The sequence below is a fragment of the Panthera tigris genome, chromosome D3, assembly GCF_018350195.1.
Source record: "Panthera tigris isolate Pti1 chromosome D3, P.tigris_Pti1_mat1.1, whole genome shotgun sequence".
Classification (NCBI taxonomy): Eukaryota; Metazoa; Chordata; class Mammalia; order Carnivora; family Felidae; genus Panthera; species Panthera tigris.
The window spans coordinates 89776103-89800437 of record NC_056671.1 but is presented as its reverse complement, the minus strand read 5'-3'; the positions used below and the strand labels follow the sequence as shown (position 1 = coordinate 89800437).

The 24335-nt window shown below is 41.4% G+C and overlaps 1 protein-coding gene across 6 annotated transcripts in view; it reads right to left on the bottom strand.

The window, feature by feature from the left end:
* ZNF407 (zinc finger protein 407) overlaps positions 1–24335 on the bottom strand; it is a 454006-nt gene that overhangs the window by 157479 nt on the left and 272192 nt on the right. For all 6 annotated transcript variants that reach the window (XM_007084736.3, XM_042962729.1, XM_042962731.1 and 3 more), the window contains exons 6-7: positions 23516–23599; positions 13114–13234 (exon numbers count right to left, since the gene is read on the bottom strand). In XM_007084736.3, coding sequence (XP_007084798.2) covers positions 13114–13234; positions 23516–23599 — 205 coding nt within the window. The remainder of the gene's footprint in view (positions 1–13113; positions 13235–23515; positions 23600–24335) is intronic.

Sequence of the window (24335 nt, the reverse complement as noted above, 5' to 3'; positions counted from 1 at the left end):
AAAAGACTCGATTTAAAACACCAACAAGTTCCTGCGTGTGAGCCTAAGAGTACAGCTGATCAGGTGGTTTACAGACCCCATCTCCTAAATTGCCACATGCCCAACAGCTCTGGTAGTCTAGTGGGGCTGGGGGCGGGGAGGGTGCAGGCTGCCCTAAATTTAAATACGAATTCTCAAGTGGCTAAAAGGAGACTTCGTCCCCCCCACTAGCTGGCATACTGGAGGAACTGGCCAGTAATCCACCCAAGGCAGGATCAGGGAGAGGAGGTGGGACAAGAGAGAAGACAGAAAGTTTCTTTGCTGGTCCCTCTCTCCAGGATCCTTACTGCGCTGTCACAGGAAACGATGAACTTGCCCATCTTTGAAAGTGTTTTGAAAGAATCTTCCCTGGCTCTAACTCTGTTCCCTACAAAGCTCTCTGAGTTAAGTGTGTATTTGTTTGATAGTAGATTTCAAGTGAATACGTCATTCATTTTGTTAGACTGAGTCTTACCAAGGAGCGCTGAAAGCTTTTCCTAATTCTGAAGTTACATATATGATTACTTTTGAAGAAACAGTTAATACAAAATAGTCACTGACGACGCGGGGCCACCGGATTTCTTTAATAATCTACGTCCATTTTTACAAAATGCTCCACGTAGTGCATTTAAAAATAATAACCGGTTCATTTCAGTCTCTGCACACAATGCTTCCCTTTGTCCCTTGTAAGTCTCTCAAATGTCTTATTTTAAAGGAATATATAGTACTCCCGGAAGACATTTTCCCATTTCTATTCTCTTCGACTCCTGCGAGCCCTTGTTCTGTGTGATAAGGCAATCCCCTCCGGGATCAGAGCTGTGTAGTTTCGCACCACGAGTGACAAGGACTCGGCTTGAATAACTGCTGTGCGCAGGTTGTAATTATGTCAGCTGGAGTGTTGAACAAGGGGACTGATTAATGTGAGCGCCGGCCCAGGCGCAGGCCCTATCAAAACCTCCACGCAGGCCAGCAGTGGGGACGGGTTAAAGCGGAAAGACAAAACATGCTGTATCGCCCATGATAGATGAATTGTTCCACCAGTCTTCAGGCAGATGTTCTGGGACAGTATAATATACAATTACTCTGCCTTATCACTTTCCCAGGGACAATAAAGCTTCCTCCTTCTATAGCTCATGTGAGTGAAGGCAAAATTCGTTTTACTTTTACAACACTGACTCACTTATCATGGTGCCTTGATTGTGCTTTTACAGCTAAAGCAAACATATATTCCACTTTTAAACTAAAAAAACCCCCCAAAAAACAAAACAAAAAAAAACTTAAAAATAAAACTGGATCCTTGTTTTGAATCTCTTCTATGTCAGAGCACACAATGTTTTAAGAGACTGTTCCGTTAAAAACGGACGCGAGGAAGGTGATATATGTGTGTGTGCATATTAGTTAAAAACAAGTATGTATAACTCAAGAAGTAAGATTTGGATTGTACAACCATTATATTCATAACATCATTTTTCAGTGGCCATACAGAAATCATTAACTGAAAGGAACATGTAATTAAAAATATATCTATGCTGAGATCATCCATATACCTCTCAGGCCCAGGCACACGACTCCTTGAGTGTGAGAGGGTACACTCCCAATGACACACTTACTACTGCCATTCCCGCTTGGGGTCTCCGGTCCCTTCTTCCCCAAGGAAGCCGAGTGAGTCCAGGAAAGGGATGCTGCCCCGACCATGTCAAGAACGCACCGCAGACAATACTGAAACGAACCTACTTCGGGACTCTTCCTACTACCTTCACTTGTACTCACAGAAATGCTGCCCCAAATTTGTGGCAAGATGTATAGAACCATCTCAATTTGCAAAGGGAAACGAATGCACTTTTCATCTGTAAAGTTAAAAAACCAGCTAACACCAAGAAACTGAATGCTGCTGTACCCATTTTGGGATAATCATCATCTGCAAAGAAACAAAGCAGCAAGAGATCCAATAGGATCAAAGGACATCCACACACAATGCTCCTGAATGCAAAAACAAACAAACAAAAAGCACACGCCAGCCTGCGAGACAATAGCAAAGACTCACTTCCACTGCAGGGGTACGGCGACCCCGACACGGCACTTACGGTGCACCCTACGCTATGTACCCTCTCACCCTAAGGAGGGATCTATGCGCTTTCTCTCTTCATACTATACACACACCGACCCCACTATCCACATGACCCTTATTGTTACATTTCTCTTGGGGGGACCATTCCGGTAGAGTCCCAGGTTTCTAAGAGTATGGCAATTTGACGAAGGCACGGGGTCAATCTGAAACAAACAGAAGTTTCAGCACAAGCGGACACAGAAGGCATGATGAAGTCCACAGCTGATAAAAGGGCTAGGCCATACCTACAATCCGCTGGACGAAGCCACACAAACAACACACAGGTAAAAGAAATCGAGCGAACTGTAAAACATGCGGGAGTCCGGTGTCACCGCAAAGAGTGCTTGAACTCCTCCACTGGCTGATGACGTCACTAGAGTAGCCTGTTGGATTTATTGGTCTGAGAAGAACCCCGAGACACTCACAAAAACTGCTTAAGTCACAGGAAAGATGTCACATTTTGAAAGACTGCATTTAAAAATGAGTGTTTGTTAAATGACTACACTGAATCGTTAAGCGGGTGCCAAGCGGATTTCTGAATTGCATACACGGGTGAAACTAGGACGGCCTTTGTGGAAATTCTTCCTATAAAACAAATAAAATCCCAATGTTTGGGGGGGGGTGAAGGGGAGGGGGGGAGGCAGAATAACGCCCTCACACCATCTCCACGTTCTCGATGCAAAAGTTGTAACGCAACAAAGGGAAGAGCGTGTGCGGTGCAGAAACACCGTGACAACAGCTGCCCGAGCAGATTCCGAGCTTCTGAAGCTGGAGCTCTCCGCGGACAGGGGCTCCCACGGCGAGAACGCGAGGCGCCGCCGTGACTCGGGAGGGCTTCTGCCAAGCCACGGAGGCCTACTCAAACACACCACCGGTGCCCCCCACGCGGCACAAAACCAGGACGCCGAGCCTCACGTGCCCCATCCCGGCCCCTGGGTAGGAGACAGCACTCACCCCGGCTGCTTCACTTGGCTCTCTCACCCTGGCACGTAGGCACCCACAAAAACCCCAAGCGGCGATCTCTAGCACACAACTGAAGACAGATGCACAGGTGCAAAGCGCACCTGCCCGTCTGCCCTCCCGGCTCTCACCGTCTCCCAAGCGTTGTCTCGGGGCGGGCGTCGGGACAGACCTTCCTTCAAGACCAGCCCACCTGCACTCTTACCGTCTCCTCACTTTGTGCACTTCCCTGGTCTCTGTCCCCCGCCCTTTACTGGCACTGGTCTCCGCGAGAGAATCGGGGACCTCTCGGTGACGCGGCGGGGGGACTACACCGCCCTTACTCTGTGAAGCGTCTGACAAGCCTCGTCCGCTGCCCCGAGGTCCCTTCCGTTTCTGGGAAGCTGCTTCTCAGTCCCTGTTACACTTGCAATCTGCCCCTCTGCGTTTTTCCCGTCCCCCATTTTCAAGGGAAATGTCGCTCATATCGATGCCTTCCAGTTGTAAGTCTATGAATTCTGGTTATGTTTCTCCTGACATTTTCCTCTAGGACCGCACACGGGCATTTCAGAGTTAACACATCCCGAACCTCACTCACTCTGCTGAAGGGACCTTCCTCCTCCGGCAGCGCGGACCTCGGAAACCGTGCCGCCATCCACCATGCAGCCCTGGCGTCTAAAGGGTGGCATGAATCTGTCAGCCTGCCCTTGAATCCAGTGATTTGATCCATGCAGCCCACCTCCTGACAAGCCCTGGGATCCGCATGCCGTTCTATCCTGTGCCCAGTGTCAGTTTAGGGTTAGGGACTTACTATTTCCACCGGGGGCCTTTGTAGGCATCTATTACGTGACCTCTCTGTCCCCTGTTGTGTCCCTCCTCAGGCCCCCCCTTTGCACTGCATCAGTGAAATTTGAACAACAAAATGTATGTCCCTTTCCTTCTTAAAATTCTTCACTGGCCTTTGGGGTAAAACTCCAGCTACCCAGGCGGACTCTCGCTGTCCCTCACCACCCGGTCCATGTGCCCGACACTCCGGGTTGGCCGAAGTAACCAGATAAAGTCAAATGAAAAGTATAATTTGGGAGTAGAAAACCGAACAGAATCTTAAACTAAAATTAAAGCTATCTGAAGTTTTTAGAACAAAAATCTATCAAACTTAACTGTCAACCACTTCTCACCCCCAATAACACAATCTCAGAGACTGATTTACGCACAACAACTAAAAATCTGCCACATTTTCTCTCGGTGGGAAAATTCTAATTTGTTTTATGACATTTCATATGTTTGTTACACATGTAACTTAACGATGAAGAAACAAAACATATCGAGGAAAGAAAGAGCCAAGCACAGTCAACTAACATACATTTGAACCTTACTCAGTGAGAGATCTCCAAAAGATATGAAAGGAGGGATGTGGGTTGGTTAGCAAGTTTCAAGTTGAAATAATGAAGAGTAAGGAATTAAACTTGAAGGGGCATAAGTAAGGGTTAACATTAGGTTTAAATTCCCTGTGTGTGGGGGGGGAGGGGTGGGGGGGGAAGTATCAGGTTACACATTATGTCACAGAGTAACAGATTCTACAGAGTAACAGGTTTATTTCTACTTCAGCTGGCTGGTAGCTCCGTAGGAAGGAAGATGGAAGTTATCGCTGTCTAAAAGAAACTTTACGGGTATTATTCATTCTAGAACTTCTCACAAACCTGCTACTTCTCACAAATAGGAGAAAGCCAACAGTTTGCATCACATTCTCTAATTAAGAAAATACCGACGTCGTCTCATTTGTAGAGACCTTCTTAAAGTAAAGGCAGAGCGCACGCACGTACGTCCTTCCGCACTGTAGGCCAACACCCTCCTCCACGGAGGCGGGTTCAGGGTACAGAAGGTACGCGGATACAGGAGCCAGGTTACTTGCGCCTCATAGAAACTACCGCATCACCCCTTTCTAAATGTTTCAAGTCTTTCTTTCTCCCCCACTTGTTTATACAGGCCCTAGCACAGCAATATTTCAGAATCTGTGAAAACAACAGAAAATGATAGAATGACTGTGTTATCATTCCCGTTGAACTAGTGACCCTGGTCCAACTTCCAGGCCCTTCACAGCTATGTTAATATTGTTTGGTTCCTTTCTCCTCCAGCCACAGCTGAGTCTGTGAAACCCAATACTACGCTGGAAGATGTGCCTCATGTTCTACTGACTCTTGTCAGCCCCTCCTGGTGATTACAGAGTTTTCCCTAATCAGCTACTGTGTGTGAGCCTCTGATGCTAGGAGATATAGATAGTTACACAGCAGAGTGTTTTGTTGTGTGATAATAGCTCTAATGTCTGAGGAATAACTTATTATGCAAGAGACTATTGCCCAAAAAAATATTTTCTATTTTTTTCATCTCGAAGGCCTTACTTTCTGCCACAATATATACACATATATCTAACTACCACCCAGGGGACTGTCCATAGTAATTCCTTGTAGAAAGACCATCCCCAAAGATAGCTTTGGTCCTTTTATAATGACTGGATTTGGGATTCGGCAACAGCAGGTTAGATAAACATGTTTGTGTAGATTCTACTTGAAGAGATAGCAGAGGGAATCTGTGGTCACTTTGTGTTCAAAATGGCTCTTCTAATTAATCTGCGATCTCAATGCTTATTTCAGCCTCATCCACAAACAAAACAACTTACTCGTATGATAAGCAGAACAAACTATCTCAGTGTTTTTCCCCCTTTTAAAGACATCTGAACAAAATCGTAATTTTTAGTGCTATGGAATCTATTTGTTTAAAAGTCCACAGATTTTCTCTTACTCGAATGAGCTTTGTTAGATGAAAATTTACCCACATTAACTGAAGGCCTGATATAAAAAAAAGACTCGTGCTGCCTCGGGACAGGGCCTGTCAGGCCGGAACGAAAATTTAAAAAGCCTATGTGCTTGGGTGCTACCGGGCAGGGAAGGAAAGTCTGAATAACACACGCTGTGTACAAAAGTAACACCAGACCTAAACAGTACAGAAAATACAAAACCAAATCAAGACCACAATTAGAACCACTGAGATTAAAAAAGAGATCACTAATAAAACGGTCATGGAAAAAGAGAAGATACTTGTACAGAGAGAATTCAGTTCCTGCCGAAACAGATAAAAACAGTAGGCAAAAAAAGAATACATTAATATAGAGCGCAACTTTCTCAATCCACTATGGAAAATCTGAAAAGAAGATCCATTGAGGTCATTTCGCAGGACAAGCCCTCAGAAGCCCCAGGTAAGCTTACCGCCAACATGGCCTCCATGTGAAAGACAGTACAAGCCCATCACAGCTGTCGTCTCGACATGCGCCACGAGGAACCCCCCAGCAGCACCGATACTTGCCCCCGACCAAACATGGCTTCACACACCAGCCACGCCGCTGACCTCTGCCTGTGATTAGCTGAACTGTGCGGAGTCACCGGGGCGCGCTCGCCTTCCAGGTCAGCACACGAGGAAGAAAGCCTTGCAACTGGCATCATGCTACGAAAAGTCTGCGAGGTCGCTGGACTTCTAGGCTCCCAAACGAGACTTTCAGTCTAAGTACCTTTGTGTTTTAGTCCCTTATCTGGATCAGCAGTTACAACAGAGTAGAATATAGAGACGACCGATTTGAGGTAAATGAAATAATGAGACAGTATTCACCAGTACTTTTTTTTTAAAAAATAGTACTTTTTAAAAAAAATTTTGGTGAGAACATTTAAGCCCTACTCTATTAGCTAATTTCAATGATACAACAGTCTTATCAAAAACAGTCGCTATGTTTTACGTTAGGTCCTCAGACCTTCCTCTTCTTGTAACTGAAAGTCTGCACCCTTTTAAAAACCAGTCTCTGCCCACTTGTATACCGCCCCCCGTGCTCAGCCCCCGGAAACCACTTTTCTGTTCTCTGTTTCTACGAGTTTGTCTTTTACTTTTTTCTTTTTTTTATGATTCCATATATAAGTGATATCATGCAGGATTAGCCTTTCTCTGGCTTAACTCACTGACAAAAACAAAACAGTTTTGATTTAAAGTCTGTTCCGATATAGCTAGGCTTGTGGCATTAATCAAAGTTCTGTAAATATAAACTTTATCCAGTATGAACACTAGATATTTTCATTTGATCACATTTATGCAGTGTCGTTATTCTCTGAGAACGTCACAGTCACCCATAAGGAGCGAATGCTACCTCTGATTTTTCTGACGAAACAACGCGCGCTGTTCGTTGGGTGTGTACCACTGCACTTCTCTCTCGCTATAGATGATGTTCGGCTACGTAGACCAACACCTGCCTTTGTTTCTTGTCATTATTCAGGGCAAATCCAAGTTTGCTCTAGCCACTGCTTCTCCTGGTACAACCTGGGAACCCGCACAGGAAGCCAAAGGAAAATTGAGACTCTCAGAAGAGATCATCCAAAAGGAGAAAATTATCCCCTGTGGAGTTGGCCTCCTTAGCTCAGGATGCTGCTGGAGTAAGTCGAAGGTAAGAACAATGAGAACCACTGCACACTGAATTCTTAACGCCACGATAACCAAGGTAGTCTGTCTCATTATTTAATTATGCGTAATAAACATAAAGTATTTACACAGCAACATTACATACAAATGCATAATATTATCTAAGACCTGAAACAAGTTTTCATAACTGAGACTCTTCATAGAAATGCATGTTTGAAAAATTAATTCAAACTTTAAGGGGATATAATTATTATGAATACAATCTTCTGTCCCTGCATCGTAAAACGACCTAAAAAATGCTTCCAGCATCTTGTAAAATTAAGACAGAAATCAACTAAAAATATTTTTGACGAATATTTTCTAAGACAGAAAACATATTTCAAATGGTTGTGACAAATGGCGAGTTCTCTCTACTCCAGTCACATGTGTGAAAACTTACTGAATTTAATTATAAAAAATACTAAGGAAAATATTTGCAGGGGTAATAAAAGAGATTTTAAGGAGTTTCACAAGAAGCCCATTTCTAGTTGAGATACCACCTCGTCCTTGGTTAAATATTGCATTAAATATTCTGAGCCTCGCCCTCACCCAGACAGGAAAGAAAAATCTTGAGATCAAAATCTTATGTATTAATGACTTCTATGGGGTACACTGGCCAACATGTAAGTAAACCAACAAGTAGGGGTGAAAAAATCCAAGCGTATTTGCTACAAGTTTAGCAAACAATAGAGTGATCTTTAATCTGAGGCAGGAATTGTAGATTTTATTCCACAGCAACACGATATATCATATTTCTATTAGGATTATAATTTTGAGTAACTTAAAAAATAATAAGAATAGTAAATAAAATGAAAAACAGAAGAATAAAACATTTTTTTTAAAGACTGTGTGTAAGACTAGAAATCTACATTATACAGTTGAGGAAAACTCTGGCCAAAAGCAATCATAGGGAACACTTAAGTTATTCCAAGATCCGTTATAGGGACACAATACGTAAATGATCAAATTGCCAGAGTTTCACTTGACGTTTTAGTTTTCTTTAATTTGCTAAGTGGCATTTAAAGTATAATATATGATTATTCTTAATATTTTTAATACTGCAGGTAGCCTTTTGTCTTAGTTCTCATGACTTATCAGTGGTTTGATGTTTAGTATACATTTATTGTATTTCCCCCGCAAATCCTAAATCAAAAACAGAAGCCAATGAGAAGTTTCACATAAAAGAAAGCCCAATAATAGCCATCTATTTTTTTTTTTTTGTGAGAGCCAGTCTTACCAGTGAAACAGAACATAGTTTGATATTAATAAATTCTATGGGGAAATAAGGATTTATATTTTTAGAAACAGTACTTACTGTAACATTTTAAAGGTTTTCTATTTTGTAACACAGAAGTGACAACTAATACCTAACAAAGGGAAATAAAAATACAGAAAACTGCTAGACTGTTTCCATTTAACGTAGAAACACATCTTAAGAATTTGCTGCATAGATAACATGGCAGAACAGTGTGCCATGAATCCAAATTTATGCTCTGAAATTAATGAATAGTAATTAATGATGAAGAAGTTACAGAGTAATGATGGAATATACTGATTTGTAATGGATTAGACTTTTGGATATTTTCAACAGTAAAAGCTTAGGAGAGGAGTACATGTTTACATCTGAATAGAATGAGATGTCATTGCCTAAATTAATAATGCAAACTTGAAAAATAGCCCCAGGTTCAAAAGACCAATTATAAAATTCTTCTGTAAACAAATCTATATTCACATTTTTCATGAATAATTATAACTACAACTATTTCTTCACTAATATTCCATTTATATAATAAAAATATACTTTCAAGTAAAACTCAAATAATAGTTCAGTTTCCAACAATGGTAACTTTACCTGCAAATAAGTGTTAATAACGACAAAGATAGACATAATTTTTTATCTATCTACATTAAGGAATAATTTTTATCTCTCTACATTAAGAATAAAGATCTAAATGGGGAAAAAACTATTGAAGTATTTTAAGCAATAACGTATTATGGGAAGAATCAAGACAAAGATAACAGTATCTTCTTTGAAATATGTGATTATCTTATAGGTATTTTTATTCTCTGGAAATCTACACAGTCAAATTTATCTATCCTGTGAAAAAAGATATTCTCCTTGTTGTTGTAAGATAGATATGGTAAGCATTTCCTACTTACTATGCTATGCAACCAAAACAATTATTGTGAACTTACCTGTCTGATCATTTTTAAGTCTTTTGTTCATCAACAAGAAAACCACGGTATCTGCTGTAAATTTCTGTATTTCATTCATAGTCCCTAACATCACTATTCATGTGTCTGCAAGGTTTTGTATTCCTAGGCAAGGTTCACTTGTCTTCTGTTCACGAGGGAAAGCAGACCTAACCATATCAAGATTGATAAAACTGTCACACGAACAGAAAGCACTGAAACTACTAACTGTCAATAATAATCAAATTCTTTTCAAGTTTTAAGATGAAACTACCCTTGTATCAAGAATTTCAAACACTTCTCAAGGAAATTTGATAGATCATTAGATTTAAGTGTCCTGAGTATTAATTCACGGGACGGTGACAATATTCTCAGAAAACACAATCTCCTTTTGCACACAGTGGCTGATGGAGGTGTCCGACAGATGGGGCCTGGCTGGCTCAGATGCACTTCTAAGTGGAAGGGATAGGGCGTCGGGGAGGTCACTTGCACACGGGACACGTAGTAGAACTTCAAGCTCCGAAAAGTGTAACACAGTTTCGTATCAAGAAACCTGAAGAACATTGCAATGTTTAAGCATACAAAGACTTAAGAGTCTACCAAAACACAGTACTTACCGGAGAGACAATATTCAAGTCCCAACCATTGTAGTCATACTATTATTGAAAGCCATAAGTCCTACGTCCAGGAATTTGTTTTAAAAGATCATGCATAAGATATGCATAAAGATTTGGGAATAAGCATTTTCAAAGGAAAAACCAAAAATGGCCCAAATGTCTAAAAACTTAATAAAGTGACTATTGTATATTCATCTAACTCAGAGCTATGCCAGTATTAGGTTTATACTAAGAGAAGAGTAATTTTCAAATGAGGCACTTGAAATTCTAAGGTATTTCAGCAATTATCCAACAATTGATTTTGGATTCAATGTATTTTTAACAAATTCAAAAACTGGGGAAAAAAATCCATTATGACATGTGTTATAAATACACTTCAACACACCAAAGACTCTCAGGGCATTGAAACTCTTGCACTGCCTCACTGAACACTATCGTGAGATTACAAGGTGTAACCGTTCAAAGGTCTAATCTGAGACGAGAGGAAACCCGGGGTTCCGGTATCTCAGCCAGGCGCGGCCAGGGAAGTCTGTCTAAGTGCCCCTCCTCTAAATGAACAACACCCCTGCTATTCTCATTACCCACATTTGTGAAGGAGCAAGGGGCAGCTCAGAGGTGAAGGATGTCCGTGCCTGCTGGGTCAGTTCCTCTGGAGCTTGGCTCTCGACTACACCCTCCTGCTTACCCCAGAATGAGGACGTAAAATGGACAAGGCTAACCCAACAACTACTGCTGAAGTAACTCCTCTGTCTGAAATGTTTCTGCTTGTCAAAACAGTATTGAATGATGATTTTTTAATATTGTAAGTAAATATTACAGATTTAACTATGAAATCTATTTATAAGGGGTAAAAAACACTCTTATCTATTTTATATATGGGATGTGAACATGATCCTGTTTGAAATAACAGTTCTGCTACCTACAAGTAACAGTTTGAGGGGCACCTGGGGGGCTCAGTGGGTTAAGGGTCCGACTCGTGGTTTTAGCTCAGGTCATGATCTCATGGTTCATGAGATCAAGCCCTGGGTTGGGCTCTGTGCTGACCGTGCGGAGCCTACTTGGGATTCTCTCTCTCTCTCTCTCTCTCCCTCTCTCTCTCTCTCTCTCTCTCTGTTTCTTCCCCTTCCCTGCTTGCAGTCTCTTTCTTAAGATAAATAAAGAAAAGTAACAGTTCGAAAACCACAGTTATACTAGATGAATGAAACAGAAAGGTAGTTACAATTTGTTAAGTATGAAAAATAAAATTTATAAGAAACAAAAAAAGCCTCCAAAACAACTCAAATCTAACGCATACAAACTATAAAGATATAATACTAATAGCTAAAAGTGATAATTAAGGGAAATTTTTACAGTTTTTCTAATTGCTTTTCTGTGTTTTACAGAGAATGCAACTACATAGTATGACCTCTTAAATAAGGGAAAGAACATTCAAAGTGCTTATTTTTTTAAGCAACTCCTATCACCACCTTAAAACGTGTATGTCTACCTCTAACTGGATCTCTGCTTTACCAAACTTCCAAGAAACACCAATCCAGTGCTAAGCAAAGACAGAACTCATAAAATGTTGGATGAATGAATAATTAATGAATGAAATATATCTGTAATATCTCTGTACTATTAAATGACCTTTCACATAAAACTTAACGCAATAATGAGGGAAATAATAGAGATTATGGCAATATATTTACTGAATGCAGAGGCTACATCCACAGGAATACAAAAGTGTCTTTTTCAACGAAGGCTTCACCTCAAGGTACACGTGCTAACGCTTAACACAGCGGGCTGCGGCGCAAGGACCACCCTCAGTGTTTCCGGTCATCACGCGTAGCGGGGTCCGAGAGGTCCTCGGCTCCAGGATGGAGAAGGCGCTCACACAGTGGCTCCGGCTTCACAGTCCGGCTGCCCGCGAAGCCCGTGGGGTCCGACCGACCACCTAACGTGCCCTGAACTCCCTCCCGCGGGTCCCGCTGCAGGTGGCTTCTCACGCTGCACTCTGCACACACATCTTACGGTAAAATGGGATTATGTGCCGTCGCCCGCATCCGTCTCAGACTTCCGGCATCTAGGCTTTGCGGCGGCTGCAGAGTAACCGTGCAGGGCGGCAGACATCCCTCAGCCACCGAGGAGCCGAGGGAGGGGACTGAGCACGCGTGGCCTCTCTGACGCTTTCAGCCAGAAAAGGCTACAGCCACCCCCGCCTCCTGCACACCGGTACCACACCCACGGGACCGGGACTTTTACCCGTTCTTCGAGCCCTGGGTGAAATGCTCTCTCGAGTAGGGCGTCCTGCTCCTTCTCTAGGGACGCCCCTGGCCTTTCACTTTCCTCAGTGAAATCCGTGTTGTGATTACGCAGACATACTGCCGGCCACCTATTACGCTACAATATGCTTAAAGGCGGGAGACACTGCTCGTCTTCGTCGCCTAAACGCGCTTCACTCATTGGAGACAAGGTGCCACACGCCCTGAACGACCGATTCAACGGAACCGTGCCTCACTTGGGCAAGGAAATAAATCACTTGAAATTCAGATGCACAAAGGATGATAAACCCTAAGTGTTAAGACTATAAAAAACGGACAAGAACTCGGAAAAGAATTTTAAAAGTAGTCACTAGAATTTGACGGTGACATCACCCCCAACCTAAAAAGCTGGGCTAACTCGCGCTGATCAGAAAAACTGTTCTTTCACGGTGAATCTGCCAGGGTGACCCACTTGAGTCCACTTGCCAAGCACTGAAGGCATTACCTGTAGTCGCACCAGGGGCATCTGTAGGGTTTTTCCCCCGTGTGCACCCGCTTGTGTCGAGTCAGATGAGACTGGGTTGTGGAGGCAAAGTTACACTCATCGCATTTGAAGGGTTTTTCTCCTGCAAAACATAAAGCAATGCTGTACATGAATACTTATAAAAAAAACTGGAAATGAAAGGCTAAACCTGTCACCGACAATGAAAAAGGAAACTTCTTTCCATATAAATGTTAAGAAGATAGGTTAATCGACTGCTCACACTTGGGACACGTGAATATTCATTCTCGGAGTGAGAAACTTAGAAGATATCACTGATTTTTTTATTTCTGTATTTGAATGGAAATAAGGTATACCTTATGTAGTTCAAATGTAACTTACACAAACAGAAATCTAAATTACAGCCTGTTCCAGCACCGTATTTGGAGTCATTTAAGAAACTATGTTACACCAGAGCCCATCATAAAAATCTCAGTGAGGATGAAACCATGAAAAAGCATGTAACAGAGATATTTTTTGAAAATGCAGCATACAACTTAACTAAAATCTTAAAGTCAAATATGAAGAAAAAAATACAGCTAAAAATTGATACCTATTTAAAAAAAAACTGATAGAAGTAAGGAGAAATTACAGTTCACTAAAGTTGAATAAGAGATCACCTCAGAAAGAAACCTCAAAGAAACATGTAAAATAGTACTTAACAGCACTCCCTTGTGTGGACAGAACAGCTCTACCTACGCAGACATTTTACCCAGCAGATGGTTCAAGGGCTTACACTCCACTCAAGGCCAGTCCTTTGATTGATAACTTTCTCTGTGTTAACCACCCCTCCTCCGCACACACACTCATTCAAAGAAACCATCAAATCTTAGTTTTTAACTGTACTAGCTACAGTGGCTGGTGAGCACTTGAAATGGGGCTATTGAACTTTAATGAATGTAAATTTAAATTTAAAAAACTGATACTGGATTCTCCTGTAGAAAAAATGTTTAAGTTTGTATAGAACACTTTGGGAATGTGAATCTACTTTCTCAAGAGTGCTATCCAATCTACATATGAATCATAAATTTGGTATAAAAATGTAGCCTCTGGATTGAGATGCACTAGAAGTATAAATAAAATGCATACAAAATTTCAAAATCCTAGAACATAAAAAATAAAATGTCACTAATGATGTTATATTGATTTCATGCTGGAATGGTAATAATTGGGATGCATTTAGTTAAGTATTTCTTTGACAGTTTCAGGTTTTTATTTAAATTCTAGTTAGTTAGCACACAGTGCAATATTAGTTTCAGGTGTAGAACTTAGTGATTCATCACTTCAATTCAACACCCAGTTGCTCAACCCTACAAATGCGTTCCTTACTACCCATCACCCACCCACCTTCCCCTGCGGCAACCCGATTTGTTCTCTTTTGTTAAGAGTCCATTTTATGGTTTGCCTCTCTTTTTCCCCCCACTTTCATTTGTTTTGTTTCTTAAATATCACAAATGAGTGAAATCATACGGTATTTGTCTTTCTCTGACATATTTTGCTTAGCATAATACACTCTAGCTCCATCCACATCATTGCCAAGTGGCAAGATTTCATTTTATTTTATGGCTGAGTAATATTCCATTGTATATTTGTACCATATCTTATTTATCATTCATCAGCTGATGGACATTTGGGCTCTTTCCATAATCTGGCTATTGTTAATGGTGCTGCTACAAACATTGGGGTGTGTGTATCCCTTCGAATCAGTATTTTTGCATCCTTTGGGTAAATACCTGGTAGTGTAATTGCTGAAGCATGGAGTAGTTCCGTTTTTAACCCTTTGAGGAACCTCCATACTGGTTTCCAGAGTGGCTGCATCAGTTTGCATTCCCACCAATAGAGTAAGAGGGCTCCCCCTTTCCACAACCTTGCCAACACCTGTTGCTTCCTGTGTTAATTTTAGCCATTCTGACAGGTGTGAGGTGATATTTCATTGTAGTTTTGATTTGCATTTCCCTTATGATGAGTGATGTTAAGCATCTTTTCACGTGTCTGTTACCCATCTGGATGTCTTCTTTGGAAAAACGTCGATGCGTGTATTCTGAATTTGTATGGAACCGCAGAAGACCCTGAAGAACCAAAGCAATCTTGGAAAAGCAAAGCAAAGCTGGAGGTATCACATTTCCCCAGACTTCAAATTCAATTACAAAGCTGTAGCGATAAAGACAGTATGGTACTGGCACAAAAACAGACACACAGATCAACAGAACAGAACACCCAGAAATGTACCCATAACATACGGTCACCTAATCTTCGACAAAGCAGGAAAGAACATCCAGTGGAAGAAAGACAGTCTCTTCAACAAATGGTGCTGGGAGAACTGGACAGCGACATGCAGAAGAATGAACCTGGACCACTTTCTTACACCGTATACAAAGATAAATTCAAAATGGACGAAAGACATAAATGTGAGACGGGAAACCATCAAAATCCTAGAGAAGAACATAGGCAGCAACCTCTCTGACACTGGCCAGAGCAACTTCTTACTCGATGCATCTCTTGAATCAAGGAAAACAGAAGCAAAAATAAACTACTGGGACTTCATGAAGATAAAACGCTTCTGCACAGCAAAGGAAACAATCAACAAAACTAAAAGACCACCTACAGAGTGGGAGAAGATATTTACAAATGACATATCAGATAAAGGTTAGTATCCCAAATCTATAAAGAACTTATCAAACTCAACACCCAAAAAACAAATAGTTCAGTTAAAAAATGAGCAGAAGACATGAACAGACATTTGGTTAACTTAAAAAAAAAAAATCTCATCAGTTACTTTTTCATTTAAAAAAAAATTAATGTTTATTCATATTTTGTTTTTGAAAGAGAAAGAGAGAGGGAGCCAGCGGGGAAGGGCAGAGAGGGAGGGAGACACAGAATCCGAAACAGGCTCCAGGCTCCAAGCTGTCAGCACAGAGCCCGACGCGGGGCTCAAACTCACAATCTGTGAGATCGTGACCTGAGCCGAAGTTGTACACTTAACCGACTGAGCCACCCAGGCGCCCACGTTTTCATTTTTTAATATGGTTGCCAGGAAACCTAAAATGACAGGTGTAGCTTGCATGAAGGACATTTCTGTTGGACACCGATGAACTAGAGAAAGCTTCACGACCACTTCCTTCCCCAAAGCAGTTATTATAGACAATAATACTCTTCTCGGGAGACATCCTTTCTGAGAAACTTTACACAGAGAACGGATTAATTTTACATACATTCAATAATTCTACTTGCCACTTCTTAATTCTGATGTTTTAGAATACTCTTGTAAGGATACTGACTTACGCAGAAAACAAAGGATGAACTAGGTTGGTATAAAACTACGTAATTCAGGGAGCAACAAAACTGTGTGTGTCTTGAAATCAGAACGTTGAGAAACTTGTCCCCCTGTTTATAACGGCCTTACCCAGAGCTGTGGTGACAGCGAACTGAGCGCATCCACGTCTCGTCTGACAGTGTTCTATCTGTTCCTGCAGCCTCGGGTGGCAGAGTCAGAAGAAGCCACATGGGTTGCAGTCCCAAACCAGGTTTTGCCACATTTCGCTCCCTACCTGTCAACTCCCGGACAAGATCAGAAGGGTAGAACCACCAAATGAGCGGGACACATGTGAGGATTAGAGAAGACAAAGCAGGTGGAAGGGACTTAGGATGCCCAAGGCCTTGCTTTTGCCACCCTATAACAGGAATGCCTGAACACGGGTAAGGGCGCGCACTGGCCTATCACAAAGATGAAAAAGGTGCACACACACCAGTGGTTCTCATCAAGCTCTCCCAATCAGTAAAGGCAAAGCTTCTTAGATGCAAAATAATTATGTGGTTTCACACAGATCGTCGATTTAATGTAGAGATACCATTTAATAGATCCTAGAAGGAAATATTCGATTTATTCTTGTAAAAAGAAGACCATATGGAAAGAAGAGCAAATTCTTGCAGCTGAGAGGCATTTTTGTACCTTTCAGCCATTTGTTCTTAGGATAAGGCTCAACTATAACACCCAATCCAGTGGTCACGCAGGTCAGCTTGGATAACTTTGTTCTTGGTTTCCAAACTGCTGGTCAAGTCACTTAAATTGGTATAGACAATGCAACTATACTGAAGTGACTTATACAAAGATTCACTTTCATGATGATGGTGGGTTTTGCTTTTATTTGAGACGGTATACGATCTTCATCTTACGTAAGGCTAAAGAAAACAGGTCTACCTCTTCAAATTTGATACAGGAATATGCCAGGTCGTAAAAACATCGACACCTCCACAAAAGGGTGTCTGAAAACTTTCACAGTCATTGTAAGAAGCCAATCGAATCGCTCAATGAATTCAATGCAGAGCATCTTGACCGCACACGAGGGTCACACGGCAGTTCTCACGGACGACAGAAACACACAGTGATGCACCATCTGCGTTAAAACACACGTGTTGTTAACTGTTTCACCACTCTGAAGTATCTACGCTGACCATACCGGGCAGAACGCAACTACCACCACAGTCAAGACAAGGAACACAGCCACCCTTCTGCCAAAGGTTCCTCGTACCCCTCTCTCTCTTCTGGCGCAGAACATCCTCAAGCAAACTCTCACGTGCTTTCCGCCACCGCATATTAGCATTTTTCCAGAGGTCTATACACATGGAGACATACAGTATGTGCTCTCTCTCGTCTGACCTCCTGTCAGCGTTATTTTGTGACTCACTCGTGTTACTCCAGGTGTAAATATTCGTTTCCGTTGCTGAGTAGTAGAGTAGCATCCCGCGGTATGAAGGTGCCTCAATTTGTCTCTCCATTCGAGGACATTCGAGCTGTTTTCATTTTTGGGTGTTACAAACAAAGCTGCTATAAATCCTCATGTGCAAGTCTCTGCTTGGACAGGCATCTCCTTTTCTCTTGGGCAAACACCTAGGAGTGTGCTGCCTGGGCCACTGGGAAGGTACACATTCACTTTGTAAGGAACTGCCAAATTATTTCCCCAAGTGGTGTCTCCCTTTTACACTGCTGTCAGTTGTGCAGGAGAGTTCCCACTGCTCCAAATCATCACCAGGACACGGTATCATCAATGTTTCAAAACTGTACTTCTCTAATCACGTTGAGGAGCATTTCATGATTCCATGTGCTTCTTTGCCACATATTTATATACTTTGGTGAAATGTTTGTTCAAATCCTTCAACCCTTTATCTTTTCTTTTTTTTTCTTTTCTTTTTTTGATAGGGCGAGGGAGCACATGTGCAAGCAGGAGAGAGGGGCAGAGGGAGAGAGAGAATCTGAAGCAAGTTCCATGCTCAGTGCAGAGCCCAGTGGTGCAGGGCTCAATCCCACAACCCTGGGATCATGACCTGAGCCCAAATCAAAAGTCGGCTACTCAATGAACCGAGCCACTCAGGCACCCTTCATTCAACTCCTTTTTAATTGGTTGGTTGTTTCTTTATAACAGCGTTTCTAACTTATATATTACAAATACAAATCCTTTATCATATTCGTGATTTACACGTATTTTCCCCCAGTCTTTGGTTTGCCTTGGCATTCTCTTCACAGTTTCTTTCAAAGAGGAAAATTTAATTAATGTATAAAGTTATTAACCTGTCAGTTTATAATTTTTCAACTTACGTGTTTTGTTTTTTTTTCACTTACGCATCAGGCTTTTGATGTGATATCTAAGAAATCTTTGGTAATCTGTGTTCACAAAGATTTTTCTCTTAAATTTTCTTCTAGACTTTATTTAGTTTTGAGTTTTACATTTAGATATGAGTAGTTTTGAGTTAAATTTGTACATGGTATGATATGTAGAACAAAGTTCATTTTTACTGTGGAAGGATAGCCAATTATTCCATCATTACATATTAAAAAGATTAAAATGCCTTTTTTCTTTTGTAAAAAAAAAATCTATTCACCATGTAGATGTAATCTCTATTCCATTCCACTGATAGATTTGTCTTTGATGATGCCGATGCCAGAATGACTCGATTACTGTAGCTTTATAAGTCACAAAGTCAGGTAGTATAAGTCCTCAGGTTTGTTCATCTTCCTCAAAGTTGACTATTTCAGATCGTTGATTTCCATATGAATTTTAAAATCTGCTTGTCAATTTCAGAACATGAAGAAGCTTGATGGGATCTGAGTCTCCTGACTCTATGAACATGGTATATCATCCTACTTGGGTCTTTAATTTCTCTTGGCAATATTTTGCAGTTTCCAACGTAGGGGTTTTGCACATCCTTTGTTAGATTTATCTCTAAATATTGTACCTTGGTCTCAAACAAGTGACAAATACAGGCATAGATCTCTTCTGTTCCATTCATGTATCTGTGTACCTTTATGCCAATACAATACAGTCATGATTATTATAGCTATATAATGAGAGGTCAAGTTAGGTAGCGTAAATTTTCCACTTCTAACATAATGGATTCAAGTGGTCAAACTACTTAAAGATTTTTTTTCATTAAGCACATACACAAATATATCCTGATGTCTTCTTACTCCATTCAACCTAGTGTTTGAAAATGTGTGGCACCATAACTCACTGCTAACTTGTTTATTCTAATAGCCTTGGTAGGCATCTTTAACCTAACCATTTTTCATCGAGTTGGCAGGAATCTAGGAGGGTAAAGGGTGATACTATGGACTCACTGAGTTCGTGGTATAAATGAAAGGTCATCTTTAAAGTTCATTTTCTTGGTTTGGAGGTTTAACATAAGAACTTAAAAAACATGGTTAATGTAGCTTATTTCATTTAAATTTTTATGACTTTTTATGTGACATGATTTAAACTTAAAAAAAAAACACTTTTAAATGAAAATGTCATAGTCTCTAATATTTTAATACCTTGAAGTTCATATTAAGCAAGAATTATACTGCAGTGAACTATGAGTTGTCATTTCATACCCAACTTGACAACACTGAGCCACTGTAGATCAAATTGTGTAATACTAAGAAATTTTGAGTTCTATACAGGCCGACAGAAAAAAATATAATGCTACCAAAATATGCTACATAAAATATTATGCTTTAACAAATAAGTAAAGAAGGCTCAAGCATGTCTCCTCTCTTGGTAGACAAACTCCATGTCAATTTATACAAACTACAGTGAAATCTGTACATAATGCTTAATTTGTAACTCATTCATCTTGTTACATGCCCAATGCTACTGCTGACATATGTTAATTGGCATTTTTTTTTCAATCCATAAATGATAATTTCTTCAGGTAATTTCAGGGAATTTCTTCAAGTAATTTCTTTTTTTTTTTTTTTTAATTTTTAATTTGAGAGAAAGAGAAAGAGAGACAGAGCATGTGTGGGGGAGGGGCAGAGAGAGAGAGGGAGACACAGAATCCGAAGCAGGCTCCGGGCTCTGAGCAGTCAGCACAGAGCCCGACGTGGGGCTCAAACCCACGAACCGTGAGATCATGACCTGAGCTGAAGTCGGATGCTTAACCGACTGAGGCACCCAGGTGCCCCACCTTCAAGTAATTTCTTTAGGAAAATATCCTTCTGAAATACAGATACAGAAGTAGTTCTTTCTTATTATTGTTGTTGTTTTAGTCTCAATATATAGCCAGAGAAATAAATGCACCTTCTAGGTTGTAAAATTTGAAGACAAAAAAAAATCTACAAATTTCAAATAAGAATTCTAGCTTGCTAATACTTGTTAATGCCTGAAGTGAGATAGGTACTGTCATACACTTGTTAAGGAGTGATCAAAATGATTTAGTGCATTGGGAACAGTCCTTCTGAATCCTTTGTCATTCTAACTCCAGAAGGATGAGTAAATCCAAGAGTAAGGCAATAAGTACTCTTGAACAGTGCTATCTCTAAGTCAGTAGGGCTCCCTGTCTACACCCTACTCAAAACAGCAGAACAAAGTGAATGTCCTTTCCTCTTATTTCCCCTTTTATGACATAACAGTGCACGCTGAATTGTGTTGCTATTCACCCTCTCCTTTATGAGCAACAATCTTGGCCAAAATAACCATTAAGGAATGTTCTGCATCTTAGGTACCTCTGACGGGGAAGTAAAAGAACATCCGAGGGGGAACACCAGAACGGCTCTGGATATAGAGCACTGCCCTTTGTGTGTCAACAATCTGTCAAAAAGGCTGCACACTCCTCACGGAAACTCACACTTTGCGTTCCTTTGGGCAGGCTGGTGGTTATTAAGCTGGCCAAGACTCTTCAACTCCACGTGAGGATTTGCTCCTGTGCCCTTGAATCAAGGGTCTCTGACAGGTGATAAAAGTAAATCTTGAAATGGAAGATGTTTTGTGTCAGTCCCTGGACAGTCTGTATTGCAGCAGGGAATTATTTACGCCATTTGGAACACTTTTGATACCTATCCCTTTCCAAGCTGATTGTAATTTGCGTGGGCACTCTGTGCTAAAAAGGTAAACCATGTCAAAGAGGAATACATCGGAGAAATATAGATTTCAAATGCACCACACAATTCCGGCCTTGGGGGAAAAAAAAGTTGCATGTTGCTTAAATATTATAAATCCGGCATAAAAGCGAAGGGCGTAGACGGAGTTGTACTAAGCTGTTTGGCTGAAGCCAACAGTCTTAAGAACTGACTTTGGTATTAAAGAATCATGTTTGATTTGTGCCACAGAGGCAGATAAATGCCACAAAGACAGATGCCTCTGTCTGTGAGACATTGTCCTATATGGTATAAAGTTAATAGCAAAGTAATAAGGAGCCTCTGGACCTGACATAAAATATAAAGTTGTGCCTCCTCAACGCAGGCTTCGTGATCGATCACCTGTAAGCGCCTGTGATCACAGCACGACTGTCCTCACTGCAGGGGGTGGGGGGAGTGCTGCCAGGCTGGCACAGGTGGTGCACAGGAGGCTCTCCTGGTCCCCAGGCCACAGCGGGGTGTGACCGGCCGAGCAACAGTGACTCCGATAGGAACGTTTCGGGCACCGATAAACACGCTTCACCGCATGTGCACGCTTTCAACTTCCAAGATGGCCACTGAGGATGACTGCCATCCACAGGGCCCCTTCTGCCATCTCTTAAGTCACTGGATTAAAAGAGTAGGTAGCTGCAATAAACTTGAAATGGGCTTTCACATTACAAAGTTAAGTGTGTGTCTCCAACATCATGTGAAACACTGGAAATTACACTCAATACTAACTCTAACCTCATACGGAGACGGAAATCATAGAAACTGAAGATCTAGAAGAAATGGCACTAATTTTCATTGATCTTAAAAACACTATCCTGGGCATTAAAGCTACCTACGGCTTTCCGTTAAATATATTAAGATCCAACATGTACCACAGAACGTATTTTGTGTATCTTCATTTCACGCCAGCGGGAGTGTAACGGCCAAACCACCCCTGTCATGGCCCCCCACACAAAAGTACATTTAGTTACAAACCATGTTACCAACATGATTTATCATCTACACGAGGTCACTTTTGATAATAAAATAGTTCTATTAATAACTAGAAGGGACAGGGGCTGCTGGGCGGCTCAGTCGGTTAAGCATCTGACTCTTGATTTTGCCTCAGGTCATAATCTCACAAGTGTGAGATCGAGCCCCACGTCTGGGCTCAGCACAGAGTGTGGAGCCTGCTTTTGATTCTCTGTCCTCCTCTCTCTGCCCTTCCCCACCTCGTGATCTCTTTCTCTCAAATAAATCAACTCCAAAAAAAATAATAAATTAGGAGGGAAAAGGCCATAACAGTACTGTCCCAGACACATAGAACTTATAATTATTAACATAAGTACTTATAAATCCGAGTAAGTAATCAATTTTACTAAATATTTAAAACTGTTCATTCTTAAGTGTTCCTAACCAAGGCATCTATTTTATTTTGCTGAATCATAAAGAATAAACATCATAAAAACGAATCCTCTTGAATGTCACGATCTACTTCTGTTGCCCTCTCTGTTGCTGTCCCTTCCTAACGGCAAGAACAGATACGGTGATGACCCTACAACCACACCCACTGGCCCCAACTGTAGAGGGACTGTGGGCTCCAGGGTCCAGGTGGTTAGGTGGGCGGAGATGTAGCCCAGAAGGCGGGGCTGCAGATAAGCAGGTAGCCAGCTACGGGGTAGGGGCAAGCACAGGAAAGTCGGAGGGAGACACTGAGGGGAGGGGGCACGTCTGAGAGCAACCAACCCCCAGCCTCACCCCCAGGCAAAGTCTCGGCTGCAGGGAGGAAGCCTGGTGCGTCCGCACTTTCCACGCAAGTTCTCTGTCCTCCTACCGAACACAAATTTACAGAGGGCCGACTTTTCACATGCAAAAAACAGGTGAATTCACATGTTACTCAAAGAGAGTTTTCAGGAGACCCTCAAGTACACGAATTTTCCAAAAACCGAACAGACAAGCAATCGAGGGCCGCGGACGGACGGACGGACGGACGCCCGAACTGACCTGTGTGCTGGCGCCGGTGCTTGGTGAGGGCGTGCCGCGTGCCGCCCGCGAAGCCGCAGAGGTCACACAGGAACGACTTCTCGCCTGTTGCAACAATAAACAGATGAGGGACTGCGGAGGTCACAGATCATTAAAACATATCTATCAAGGCTTTCAGGGTTACTAATTCCTCCAATCAAATGTTTCCATGTAAATATGTCAAATGGGAATGAAATTACCACTGCGGTTTATTGACTGTGATAAAATCTGAAAAGCACCACTGAACATAATTACATACTTGTCAGACCCATAAAAATTAGCTTTATTATCAATGGAATGGTTTTGTACAACTTCATTTCTGGTAGATGTCTTCCAGATGGGGCTGCTTTATGCACTTGAACAGTTTTTATGCATATCCTGATTTTTTACAATTCCCATACATCTGGCCTTTCTGAGCTGAGTAAAGATTGCTTGGAATAGTTAATATACAGTATCTATGATTCTGCTTAAATAAAGCATATTGAATTTTCCAACAACTGGAGGAGACTGAATTGGTTTTACCTGATTCTATCAGGTTCTTCCTTAATGACTTCCTACTTAATAATATGAATTAAATGGTTTCCTTGAGCATACTGAAGATCCCAAGTAACAATAAAATCTGCATTACTCAGTACCAATAACAATCCAGGGCTGTTTATGTTTCTCAAACTTTCATGGCATAAAAAAGGAAGTCTAGGGATTGCTAAAGAAACCGTACAGAAACTTCAATTATTCATCTTTAATGATAATTCTGGACTGAAAACCTCTGCAACAACTAGAGACAGATTTGGTAGCCGCAGTA